General features: G+C 26.1%; 1 protein-coding gene across 1 annotated transcript; it reads right to left on the bottom strand.

The window, feature by feature from the left end:
* Positions 1 to 335: 335 nt before the first annotated feature.
* LOC129616494 (uncharacterized) lies at positions 336 to 7,145 on the bottom strand. The gene is made up of 6 exons (XM_055532144.1): positions 6,826 to 7,145; positions 2,426 to 2,555; positions 2,223 to 2,364; positions 914 to 1,112; positions 618 to 783; positions 336 to 538 (listed from the first exon to the last, which is right to left on the bottom strand). The coding sequence occupies exons 1-6, from the start codon at positions 6,949 to 6,951 to the stop codon at positions 435 to 437; spliced, it is 867 nt and encodes a 288-aa protein (XP_055388119.1). The 5' UTR covers positions 6,952 to 7,145; the 3' UTR covers positions 336 to 434.
* Between the last annotated feature and the right edge of the window lie 5,468 nt (positions 7,146 to 12,613).

The following is a 12,613-nucleotide window of genomic DNA, read 5'->3' as shown; positions in this document are numbered from 1 at the left end:
AAAGTTTGCGACAACAGCACTCTAAAGTACCACTTTTGTTACTTGCACATACACAAATGTGTGATATTCGATCTGCACTGCGTGGAAATTTTCTATACGAAAATCATTTAATGAAGGTAGTAGGCCTTCTGACTTATACAAAATCTAATACATATTAGTACTAAATTAAAGAAGTTGCCGTTTAACAATTTAAAATTTAAGTCGACTTTATATGTGTATATATGCAGTAGTCTTTTAAATTATTTTGTAATTAAAGTTATGAATTTTTATTGTTTTAACTCTTGTTCCCATTTTTTTGTTTTAAAATTGAGCAATAAAATAATTAAAACGCATAATTTTTATATTGATAATTTTGTTTTAGAAAATGAAAAATACTTATTACAATTAAATTGTTACAAAATTGATTACATACATAATGCAATATTAAATATAAACTAATAAGGGCCGTATTGAGACCCGTGGAAATATGCATTGGGATACATCTGTGGCTGAGGATATCCTGCAAAAGCCGGATATGCCGTTTGTTTTTGTGAATACACTACGATTGAAAAATGAAATTATGTTAAATGGTGAATTTTTGGTGAATTTTTTTGCAATATTTGACGTAAAAATTTTACCGGGCATTAAATACTGCAAATTCAATTGGTCTTCCTTTCCTCTCTCTGATTTCAAACAAATAGCAGCGCCTGATAACAATATCGATGATAATAAGCTAAAACCAACTCCTGCCCAAGCTACAATATATGACCAATCGTATGAAATTTTCGTGCTATCTTTGAGTATCTAAAATGAAAAGGTAATTGTATGATCATTTGAAATATGCCATCTAAGTTTGGTAATATAAAGTGATATAAAGTTTTTTGTTATTCTATAAGTATATAGTTTAAAATATTCATTTAATTGTAAGACTTACAGTATTCCATTGCTGATAATAATCTTCACCAACTACTTTTTCTTTTTCAAAGAATTCAACAGTATGCCAAAGACCCATAGCACCAGAAGCTAAAAGGCATGCTGACAACATTAAAAATGCTGTCGCCGTTATAGCACCTGATGATCGTTTCCAACATCCTGATAGGCCAGTCCAAAAGGCACAAAATACAACAACAAAGCTAAAACATTAAATTTTTTTGACAATCTTAATTTTTTGTACAAAATATTTTTTTCGTTAGTATTAATCAAATAAATAAATGCAAGTAAAATAACACCTGCTAAACCAAACGTATATGTATAAGAAAATTGCTTAGCAATGCGCACAGTTTGTAGAATTTCAAAATTTCAAGTTTACCAAATAGCATCTAAATAATACACGATTTTTCCATTTTATAAAAACATAAAAAATTCAATTAAATTAATTCGGCTCAAACAAAAAAAACTGGAATGTTGGCATTTGTCTTGTTAATAAAATGAATCCTTGTCTTGTTAATAAATTAAATTATATTAAATAAAAAATAGAAATTTTTTCTCCCTACGTTTGTTTGCCCAAAGTCAGCTTAAAAAGTAAAAATGACTAATTTTAGTTTTTAATTATATTTTTTTAAATAAAGTAGGAAAAACAGTTGACTCGACAATTACTGCTGACAAAATTACAATTTTTTTTTTTTATAAAAGAACGAGGAAGATTTTTAAAATTTTATTTTAATTCATTTGATTTTAGCAATTTTAAAAACAACAAGTAAAAAGATATTTTCAAAAATAGTTTTTTTATGAATATTTTAAAAATATATGGTTTTGTATGAAAGTTGTTTACTGATTCAAAATAGCAACCAAAAAATATATTGTTGCACATCTAATAATGATAATAAAAACTGAAAACTCGAACTTATTTGTTTTCAGTCGCAGTAATACTACATACTTTTAGTGTTTTTAATTTTATTAATGCTTGGCGCTTAAAACATTTTATTAAGGTTGGTTTTCAGTTAAAATTTTCAGTTTTAGATTAAAAAGTGAAAGGAAATTTTTATTTTCTTTTTTATTTTTCCTTTATTTAACAACGCAAACCCTCTTGATAACTTTCCACATATACATATGTGTATATAACATTAGAACCTTGCGCACATTCTTAAATATGGCAGTCGGAAATGAAAAAATGTTTTCATTAATTATATGCCAACATGTAAATGACATTCACGAAAAAAACATTCCAGGAAAAATATCTGTCTTCTTACCATTGAATCATCAAAAATAATTTTTTTTTTTAACTCAGATATTTTTGAGTGTACCTTAAAATGAACAAAGCAATACATGACCGTGCTAAATGTAAGCGAGAAATTGCATCATCATTTGGAAGTTGCTCTTTTTCTTCTTCAGGGAAATAATTAATATTTGAGCAATGGGTTTCAACTGGTGATAAATAAATATGAACTTAAATAGAAAAAAATATATATGTATTTATTGTATGAGCATTTTAACTAAATCAATGTACTTCTGTTTGCAGGTGGGCGATCCTTAGGATAACAGTACCTAAATAAACCTCTAGTTCTCGTGTAATAATAGTACTTAATGCTGAGATGTTCTAGGAGCAAAGTTGATTCAGGATGTTTCTCGGCAAACACCTACAAAAAAAATCAAAATTTTAAAAAATGAAAAATCATTAAATTATTCAGTATCAAGTATTAAATAATAGAAACAATATTTGCATAGGCTTTAAACTCTTTGAAAAAAATTAAAACAGAAATTACGCGTAGTACCTATTCTAAATTTCATTTCATTAGTTAATTTTTTCTTTTTCTTGATAATTTTATTTTCTACAAAGTTTTTTAAAATTTCAAAAAACTATTCAATATCATTTTTTAAAAATATGTTAAAGCATAACTTAAACTTTAAAACATAAAAATTTTTATAGCTCTGGAAATGTGTTTTCTTAAGAGAATTAATATTTTGTACCACACTCATATAACACCTGATTTTAGATTAAAATTTTAAAATTTTTCGGTGCTTTAAAGATCATATTAAAAGATTTATTAATTTCATTATTAAGCTCTTTATGCGTTACTCCGCATCATTTATTAAACTTTGAATAGCAAAATAATGCAATAAAATTGATTTATAAACCACAATTAAGGATTAGGGGAATATTCTGCATTTAATGCTAGTATAGTTTGAAGAAAAAAGAAGTTGTTAGCATAGAAGTAATAAGATTAGAAAAACGCCTTAAGTTCTATTTTTTTGTAAGCTGATTATTTATCATAATTCAACGATGTTGGAACTACCCTCTTTGAATTCGACAAAATGCTCACAAAAAAACATATATATTAAAACAGCTCCAGCCTAAGCGTCTATGTTCTAATGTAAAAAATACAAAATAGATTTTAACGAATTTGAAGTCGCTAAGAATAAATCTCACAAATATGAGCTTTAATTTGAGCAATATGTATTCAAAAGAGATTACATGAAGTTAGTATCAAAGCTAAGCTTAGATTAATTTCAAAATTTTGTTGGATCCAAATGTTCAAAGACGTGTCGCGTTCTTTATGAATCTTTATTATCATTGTCATTTTTGTGACAATGATAATAAAGATTCATAAGATATGTGAAAAATTTTTTTAATGAATAATTTTTCTGCCTTTAACTCGTTCCTTTGATTACGTCATCCATCTGTTCTGCAGTTGCATGAAGAAATTTCCATTAAGATAAAAAAGAACGGGAAAAAGGTATTGTTTTTTTCGAACACATGAAAATTGCATGAAAAGCGCAAATTATTCGTCTTCATATTCAATTTTTACCTACATATATATATATACATTTACGCATCAAATTTTCATCAAAATTTAGGCAAAACAAGCAAAATTAAAAAAAAAAGTTTGATAGATAAACTAACAAGTTCATAACATCGTTTTACGAAAAACATAGAATTAAAATCCACATATATGCAAAATTTAAAAAAATCAAACTAAGGTTTTACTCGTTTCGTACAAATCGACATATTGCTATCATAAACTGGAGCTTACGTGAAAAGCTTATACTGCAAAAAATAATCGGTAAAAATAAGTTCTTTTGGTTTTTCAAAAAATAATGCTAACTTCCAACGATACTTTGTTTTAGCGAACGATACTGAAACACAAAATTTTAACGTAAAGTAAGGTGACTTCTCGTGCTGTCAGGCGAAGTTTATACTTGAAATTTCAAGTTAATCTGTTGAAATTATACTTTCTTTTAAATCGTAAAAGTGTGAAGTATATTTATTAAATTTTTAAAGATTAGTTCCTGAGAGATAACATAACTTTATCATATAATGTTATACCGACATTTAAAATAATTTAAATACCGACATTTAAAATAACTTAACCCTTTTCCGACGGACGGTACTTACAAGTACCACCTTAAATTAATTCCATTTCCGGCGCAAATAAAAATTTATTTTTAAACCAAAGAGACTCACAAATGCCATATATTTCTTCTTGTGGTTGGCTGTTTTATTGTAAAAATTAAAAGCAAATTAAAAATATTGATTTTTTTTATTAGGTTCTATTGTAAAAATTTTTTTTCTATTTCGTAGTTTATATTTATTTAAACATATTTTTGAATTTGGAGTTGATAAGCTATTTTCTGTTTTCAAAAATATTAATTAAAATAAATAAATAATTTGAAATATTTAATTTGCCAAACTAGAAGTAATACCTACTTATTATCTATTTCAAGTTCCTGCAATCCAACGATACTTTTATTTATCCTAAAAATAAAACAAGTTTAGGAGAAACTTTATCCTAAACAAGTTTAGGAGAAACTTTTTTTGTTATTGTGATTGATCTAAACCTTAGCAACAAAGCCCATTATTTGAATTTTAATTGAAACAAAGCCCATTGTTTGCAATTTTAATTACAGTTTTTGCTCAAAATGTCTTGCTTATCTATAATACTTCTTTACCTAATAGAAAGGTTTGCTCAATTTTTCCATGAGAATAAATAATATAATTTGAAAAATGAGTGCTGAATTAATGACAGAGCATTTTTTCTATTTATTTAAAATTATTTAATCTGCAAATAAATTGATACATTAGAACTATAATTAGAAGAATTGCAATTGAAGCTCAAACTTGGTTCTGAGATTACATTCCACTATTTTCGTGATAAATTTATATTTTTAATGTATTGATTTTTATACTAGATTAAGTTTTATTTATTTGCCTAATTTTAATTATTATATGTTTAAATATTTTTAATAACTATAACAATTTAAATCATATATGCCACAATATTTAATCGTCAGGTTACCTGACGTCACCTACCTGAACAGCCATTTCATTTAAATTTTGAGATTTTATGTGTATAGTTATTGGACACACGTGTAAAAAAAATCATATTAATATCTTAATTAGTTTTTGAAATATTTGAAATAGTTTCCTTGAGTTTTATGGCAGTTTCTCCAACCCATTTTCTGAATCGGTCCAATTACAATAGCAGCTGTCCTCGGCAAAAAAGAAACAGTTCTTGAAAATTTGGTGATTTTTGAGTTATCGTGCGATCGCACGGACAAGCGGACGGACAGATGGACGAATATGGCCTATATTAACGTAGAATTTTACACTGAAAAAGAATACATTAATATCTTCATACCGTAGATGACTACATAAAATGTTTACAACATCCATGCCAAAGTTAATATACACTTCACGAAAGTATATGGTATAAAAATCAGCTTAACTATTATCTATTAGATGGTATTATAGGCTGTTAAATATCCCAGGAAATTACTTTCCTTGGTCAAAAACTACATTATTTAAATTTGTTTATAGGTTTTGTTTGATTTTATTAAAATTTAACAAAAGTTTGATTTGTAAACATCTGTGTGACTTTTGTTTGAAAGTAAAAGTAAAACGACCACTTCTCTTTAAATAAACATGAGCCAGGAACTTTTATCCAATACCTATCTAAATAAAATATTTCATCAGCTAAACGCATTTTCATATTTTGCAGATAGAAAGGTAACAAAGATGCGTTTTTCACAGTATTTGATTTAATCTTTTGTTTTAAAATTTTAAAATATATTTAGGCCTACATTTTTCACCTACATTTTTGTAAAGCACATGCACATATAGTAATTATGTGAGTGTGAATTAGAAATTTATTATAAATTATAAATTGTTATATATAGGTATTCTGCGATATGAATTATACATATGTGTAGCTAAATATTTCCTACTTATCGCACAATATGCATAGCTAAGTAAATACGTACATATATAAGTATAAATTGTATATGTATCAGACTAACAAATAAAAAATTTCAGGAATGCTGAAATACATTTGCAGTTTTTAATTTACCTTTACACTGTAACTGTTATTCTGTGTGAATTTATGCATATGAATAAAGTTGTTTACGATATTTAATTTACATATATATATATATATATCTATATATACATATATGTATACGTATGTGTAAAAAAATATTCATACACTTTTATATGTATAAATATAGTAATGATTTTTCATTCAAAAATGTTTTCACTATGACAGTTTTTTCAAAATATGGATCATATTTTATATAATTTACAATTTGTTGTTATTGTAGAACGTAAATATATAAAAATACTGTAATATAACAATAAAAAGTTTCACTTTTAGTAATCTTAACTATAGCAAATTTTAGGCATTGAAGTCTTTTGTTTGAAAAGGAGCTTGTTAAGGTTTTTAAACAATTTTCAAAAAATTATATTAAAAAAATAATTTGTTCTACAATTTTTAAAAATGATTTTTCAAATATCTTATCATTTACATTTACTTAAATGAAAATAAACAAATGATTTTCATATTCGTTTTTCCTCAAATAAATTCAATTCATATAGTAATTTAACATTTTAACATAAATATTTATTAATTTTACCTGAATATTACTTCTTTTGACTTCATAGTAAACCCAATTATCTGTTGAAAAAGCAATAGCTAAAAGAGCGACTGCAACTATTCCAGATATAGTAGCCAAAGATAAGGTTACAGCAGAACACGGCATTATAAAAGTTTTGAACTTTCAAAATTTCAATAAATTTAAATTTTAGAAATAACTTTTTTGATTTGAAAATATCCAACTTAGAAATATGAGTATTTGATATTAATTTAAAACAAAAAACTCTTAAACGAATCTTGGAATGGTGTACGTGTATATGCTACATAACTACTAAACTATGAAACAAGTATATTGAAAAAATTGTTATTTATCATTATATTGCTACTGGTATATGTACCTGCGAGAAAATTTTTCTTTTATTAATTGTTTAGCAACATAAAATGGCGACGCTGGCAATAGACAAATTTTGTTTGTGTGTTGAAGGATTGAAATGTAATACACATTCACGTTAAATGTCAAACGTAACTGACAAATCTAAGATTGCGTCTCGACTGTAGATAACTTATGTCATACCACATAGAATTGGCATTTATAGAGTTTTACAATATTGCCGAAGCGAACGTCATTGTTTTTGAATTCGGCTAAACGTTGGCGAAGCGAACAAAATAATTTCGAGAGAAATGTCAAAACTGGTAAAGTGCAAATTGTATGTGACTAGAAGTAACTTTCAAAACTTTCCTGTCATTTTTAGTTGAGAGTTTACATTATTTGAAGACTTTATGATGGAGGTTATTGTGAAAAAAAGGGAAAACATTTGTAGTAAAATAAATTTTAATTTTTAAATGTCTATAAGGTAAGTGTAACTAAAAAAAATTTTAATAAATAATATCTATTGCACGTAATAAAAATATTTGCTTTTTTAATGGCATTCATAAATTTTTAGTTGAAAAAAAAAAAATCTCGCAAAGTTCGCAAAATTAGTAGAACCAATACAAAGCAATCTGGAGATAGCTCATGATGGATTAAGTTCGAATTCAATAAAAGTATGTTGAAGGAAATGTTTGCAAATTTTGCTGTGGAGTTAAACACTTTGGGACCTCCAACAAAAAATTAGTTATACTTACTCAGTTACAGTAACTCCAATGGATTTTGTTGTTCCCTTATATCTTCGTATCATTCCAATATTTGCATTTTTCTCGTCTTTACTACTATCACTAATTAACTAATTAACTAATGGTTCATTCATAAAAATTAAATAAATCGGCACTCGATGAAAACCCATTTTCATTTATTTTATATCTTAAATATCAATTATATATAAAGTTATGGTAAAATGTTTATTTTTATAACCTATAGTTTTCACTTTGTTTACTTGTTTAGGAATTTCAAATGTCAATTTTTTTTTAAATCTCGATAGCAACGATTTTTTCCTAGCGAATTCAGCTATTCACGAACCATAATATCGTTTCGGAAAATATTTGAGTCAGCTATTCGTTTCGAGTACTTATTCGCTTCGCGAACGATTTTTCTCAAAGTAATTATATCCGCTTCGCGAACAATAACACTATTTAGGCGAATTCGAAAGCAACAACATTCGCTTAGTGAACCATAATAACCCCCAATAAAATGTGGAAAATCGCTCTTGTTTGTTATGTTTTGAACTTAAATTGTGATCAGCAAAGTTAATGTTTTAAAATTTATTTTTAATAGGTAGTTAAAGTATATATATTGAAAAAACAAACTTTTTGGCTAATTTTTTGTTTCCAACTAAATAAAACGATGGAATCGCTTTACAAGATAAAGCTTCTTTTGTAAAAAACGCACCATTTGAACCAAACATTTAAAAGCATTAACCATTGGAATGGTGAAGTTCTTGTATTCAACATAAATAACTATGTATACAGGAACAAAACTGTATATGTACCCTACTGATATACGCCCAATTATACTGTAGCAAAAATGCAATGAACCACAAACTGCTATATAAAGATGCTTGTGGTATTACGAAGTCTTATATAAAGATGTCTGTAAGATGATTATTTTCTAAAATAACTGAATACACATTCACAATAAAATATTATACATACTGTTTTTTACATATAGATTGTAGAGCGAATAAAAATTATTTATGGAAATTGCAATTGGGTGTAAACTCAGGTAATAGCATAACAAAATTGTATTTTATTTTCATATTTCTACTATTACTTTTTAACGTATATATATATATAGGTATTTATTATGCATTACTACTTTTTTGTTAATTTTATACTTTAATAAAAATTTGTTCCACAAGTAAATTTTCTCAAAATTAAAGCTCCCAAGAACTTTTGAGGATACTAAATTCCTGTAATACAAATTGACTCATAATTTGTATATCACATTTGCTTCAATATGTACATATACAGGGTGATTCAGAAAGGCATACAACATAATATACCATTGGTTTTAGGGTCGAAAATGGGTAAAACTTTTGTTCCGGAGTAGGTGTGAAATCTCAAGAGTTTTCGAGATACAGGGATTTTAACGAATTTTTACGAAATTTTTAGTTATCAAAGCGTTTTTGATTATAACTTCCGTTCCGAAAAAGACAGAGGCCTCAAACAAACATTTTCTGAAAGGTCTAGTGAAGGGCTTAAAATATACATCTTGCTTGTTTATGCATTTTGCGTACTTTCGGAATACCAATCGTTCAAACTTTAGGAAAAATCAAATTTTTCCCCTTTTTTATTTTTTCAGTTTTTTCTAACCAGGTAATTTCGTTCGAACATTTTTTGAAACTTTGAATTTTTTTTACAGAATTTTGGCCACTTTCCCAGCTTTAATTTAAGCCACTAAGTGTTGAAAAATTTTTTATGGTACAGAAGATATAGCACGAAAACCATTTTAGATGACAATTTTTTGGTTTTTTACATTTTATTAGGGCCCTTAAAATCTTGACATAGAAATGGTTTTCGTGCTATATCTTCTGTACCATAAAAGATTTCTAAACACTTGGTGACTAAAATTAAGGTTTGAGATAGTGACCTAAATTCTGTAAAAAAAATTTCAAGTTTCAAAAAATTTGATTTTTCCTAAAGTTCAAACGATTGGTATTCCGAAAGTACACAAAATACATAACCAAGCAAGATATATTTTTTAAGCTCTTCATTAGACCTTTCAGAAACTGTCTCTTTGAGGCCTCTGTCTTTTTCTGAACGGAAGTTATAATCAAAAAAGCTTAGATAACTAAAAATTTCGTGAAAATTCGTTAAAATACCTCTATCTCGAAAACTCTTGAGATTTCACACCTACTCCGGAACAAAAGTTTTACCCATTTTCGACCCTCTAACCAATGGTATATGTTGTTGTATACCTTTCTGAATCTCCCTGTATAGACATATTATTATGGGACATTCAACTCTTTTATATTTTTCTGTTTTCAAATAAATTTGGAAAGAAATAAAATTGCTATAATGTATCATATATAACCTATAATATTTTTCGTAAACGAATCACTTCACTGAACTTAACTGATTAGTTCACTTCTTCAAAAAAGAATCGACCATCGTTCACTAAAAATCCCAATTTTATTTGTTAGTTATTAAAGAATTACTGCATATACACTTTAGTGCCTATTGCCTAACATAAATGGAATACAAATAAAAGTGACCAAATTAAAATCTACCTAAACAAGAAAATTGAAAGATTGGACTAGTTGATTCAAGTTGAAAGCTACCTGCATTTAACTGGGCTACAATATGTTTTATATTTATGCGTAAAATATTTAAAAAAGAGTAATAATTATTATCGCTTTTTTACCTAAATATTTCAAATAAAAGAAAAAACTAAAAAAAAATAAATTATTATAAGTTAACATTCTAGCGCATGAGGGATCAAAATAAAATAATAAAGTAAATTAAACAAAAGCTTAAAAAATTTAGAATAGGATTTGAGTTTTTTTCAAGGATTTAAAATAAAGATAATTATAATTAATTTTATTCTATAAATTTCATATAAGGAATAATAAATTTAAACTCAAATAGTTTAAAATTTTTATTTCTTCAAATTTAAGAAATTACTTATAATTTCTTATAGCAGTTTTTTAAATAAGTTTAAAATTTTTCTCTACGTTTTAAACTTTTTGGTGTATATAAGTAGAGGCATTTTGTGGATTAAAACTTATTACTAATTTGCAAAACCCATATCACATATTATTCTTTTCTTCAAAATGTACCATAAATACGTATATCCATATAATTATAGCCAAAAAACATGCAATTATATATATAGGAGGGAAATGAACGAAATGAACGATTGAACAAATTTTATAATCGGAAATTAACGATATTGCCCATGACTAGTAACTATTGTCCTTTTTAAAAATGTCACATGATGATCGCGTGATTACTGTCATCGTTTTAAAAACCCTACCTTGCAAGTTTGACAAACGCCATTATTTTTATTTTGCAATTTAATTAGAAGCTGTTTTAAAAATGTCAAAAATGTCAAAATTGCAGCCATATTTCTGTTACTTGCGCATCTTTAAAAAACAATTGCTAAAATGAGCGAAATGGAATAGAATCCAAATTGAAGTGGAAAAAGCGAATATGATGCAAATGAAACTGAGTAAGTGTTGATTCTTTCTATATATATATATATAATATAAATATTAAATTACGTGATTATTGTAGAGGTACATTTTGAACCGCACAACGAGTACATGTTTGAATCATACTTGAATTTAAAAATATCATATGACTTTTTGCAAGTGTGGTTAATTTCAAAAGATAAATGATTAAAGTTATGTAATGTCTGCAGAAATCATGAGATCATTATATGACATTTTTAAGAAGGGCCTATACAACTCTTGTACAAAATAAAAATCACAATGTGAATATTTGTATTGTACTAGCAATAGTTTTAACAAATTTTAATTAGCAATAGTTTAGCAATAGCACAAAACAACAAAAAGTGTGTAAACTTGAAAGGTGGAGAAGGAAAACTTCACAATTAACATTTATAAACGAGCTTTAATGTTCAAATGTTCAAAAATTTTTGAATAAGCTTGGAAGCTCTTCGCGATTTGACATTTTATTCTTAAATAAATATAAGAAAAGAAATGATGTTTTAAATACATACTTTATTTGTGGTTAAAGTTACTAATCAAACTATTGCTTAGACGGTACGACATACAAAATGTTTTTTTTCTAACAAATTATTTATTATTTTTTTTTTTTTTTTTACGTAAAAAAGAGTTTAATTAATGTCTTTATATCTAACAAGTCCCAACCTATTTTATATAGGTTTTTTTTAATCGAAGTGGCTTTTTTTTGAGAAGAAATATTAAAATATATTCACACTTATTATAAAGCAGGTAAAATTTAGAAAATATATTTGAAAAATCAAAAAAATATATTAATATTTTCATTCATAATTATTTTAAAATTCTTAAAACAGCGGAAAAACAACAAGCACAACCTCCGCCTTCAACGTTTTATATGTTACTGAAAGCATTTCATTCTTTTTAAGTGAACAGCTTTTTTTTTCTCATAGGGTAAGTTAACTCAAGATATGGGAAGTAACTGTGGTGTCAAGTTGAAAATATAATTAATGGAAGATAATTATTGAATATTGATATAAATACATAGTAAAGGAAAAATTGGAAGAGGGAATTTGAAAATAATATCTAAAATACAATCAAATATTATTTTTTAAATACAAATTTTATATACACTTCTAAATTTTACCTCTATTTGTGAGAAAAATTTTTAAAACTTAATATATTACCTAAGTAAAAAAATATTTAAAAGGTTTTGGAAAAGACATTAATATATTTTATGACCGGATT

The sequence above is a fragment of the Condylostylus longicornis genome, unplaced genomic scaffold, assembly GCF_029603195.1.
Source record: "Condylostylus longicornis isolate FDR11 unplaced genomic scaffold, ASM2960319v2 ptg000226l, whole genome shotgun sequence".
In the NCBI taxonomy this organism is placed as follows: Eukaryota; Metazoa; Arthropoda; class Insecta; order Diptera; family Dolichopodidae; genus Condylostylus; species Condylostylus longicornis.
Note: the sequence above shows the minus strand (reverse complement) of the source record. Positions and strands in the feature narration are given on the sequence as shown.

Coding starts and splice junctions, on each gene's coding strand:
- LOC129616494 (XM_055532144.1), bottom strand. CDS start 6,951: ATGCCGTGTTCTGCTGTAACCTTATCTTTGGCTACTATATCTGGAATA. Junction 1,113..2,222: donor ATTGCTTTGTTCATTTTAAG/GTACACTCAAAA, acceptor TTAATGTTTTAG/CTTTGTTGTTGTATTTTGTG. Junction 539..617: donor TTTGCAGTATTTAATGCCCG/GTAAAATTTTTA, acceptor TTTCAATCGTAG/TGTATTCACAAAAACAAACG.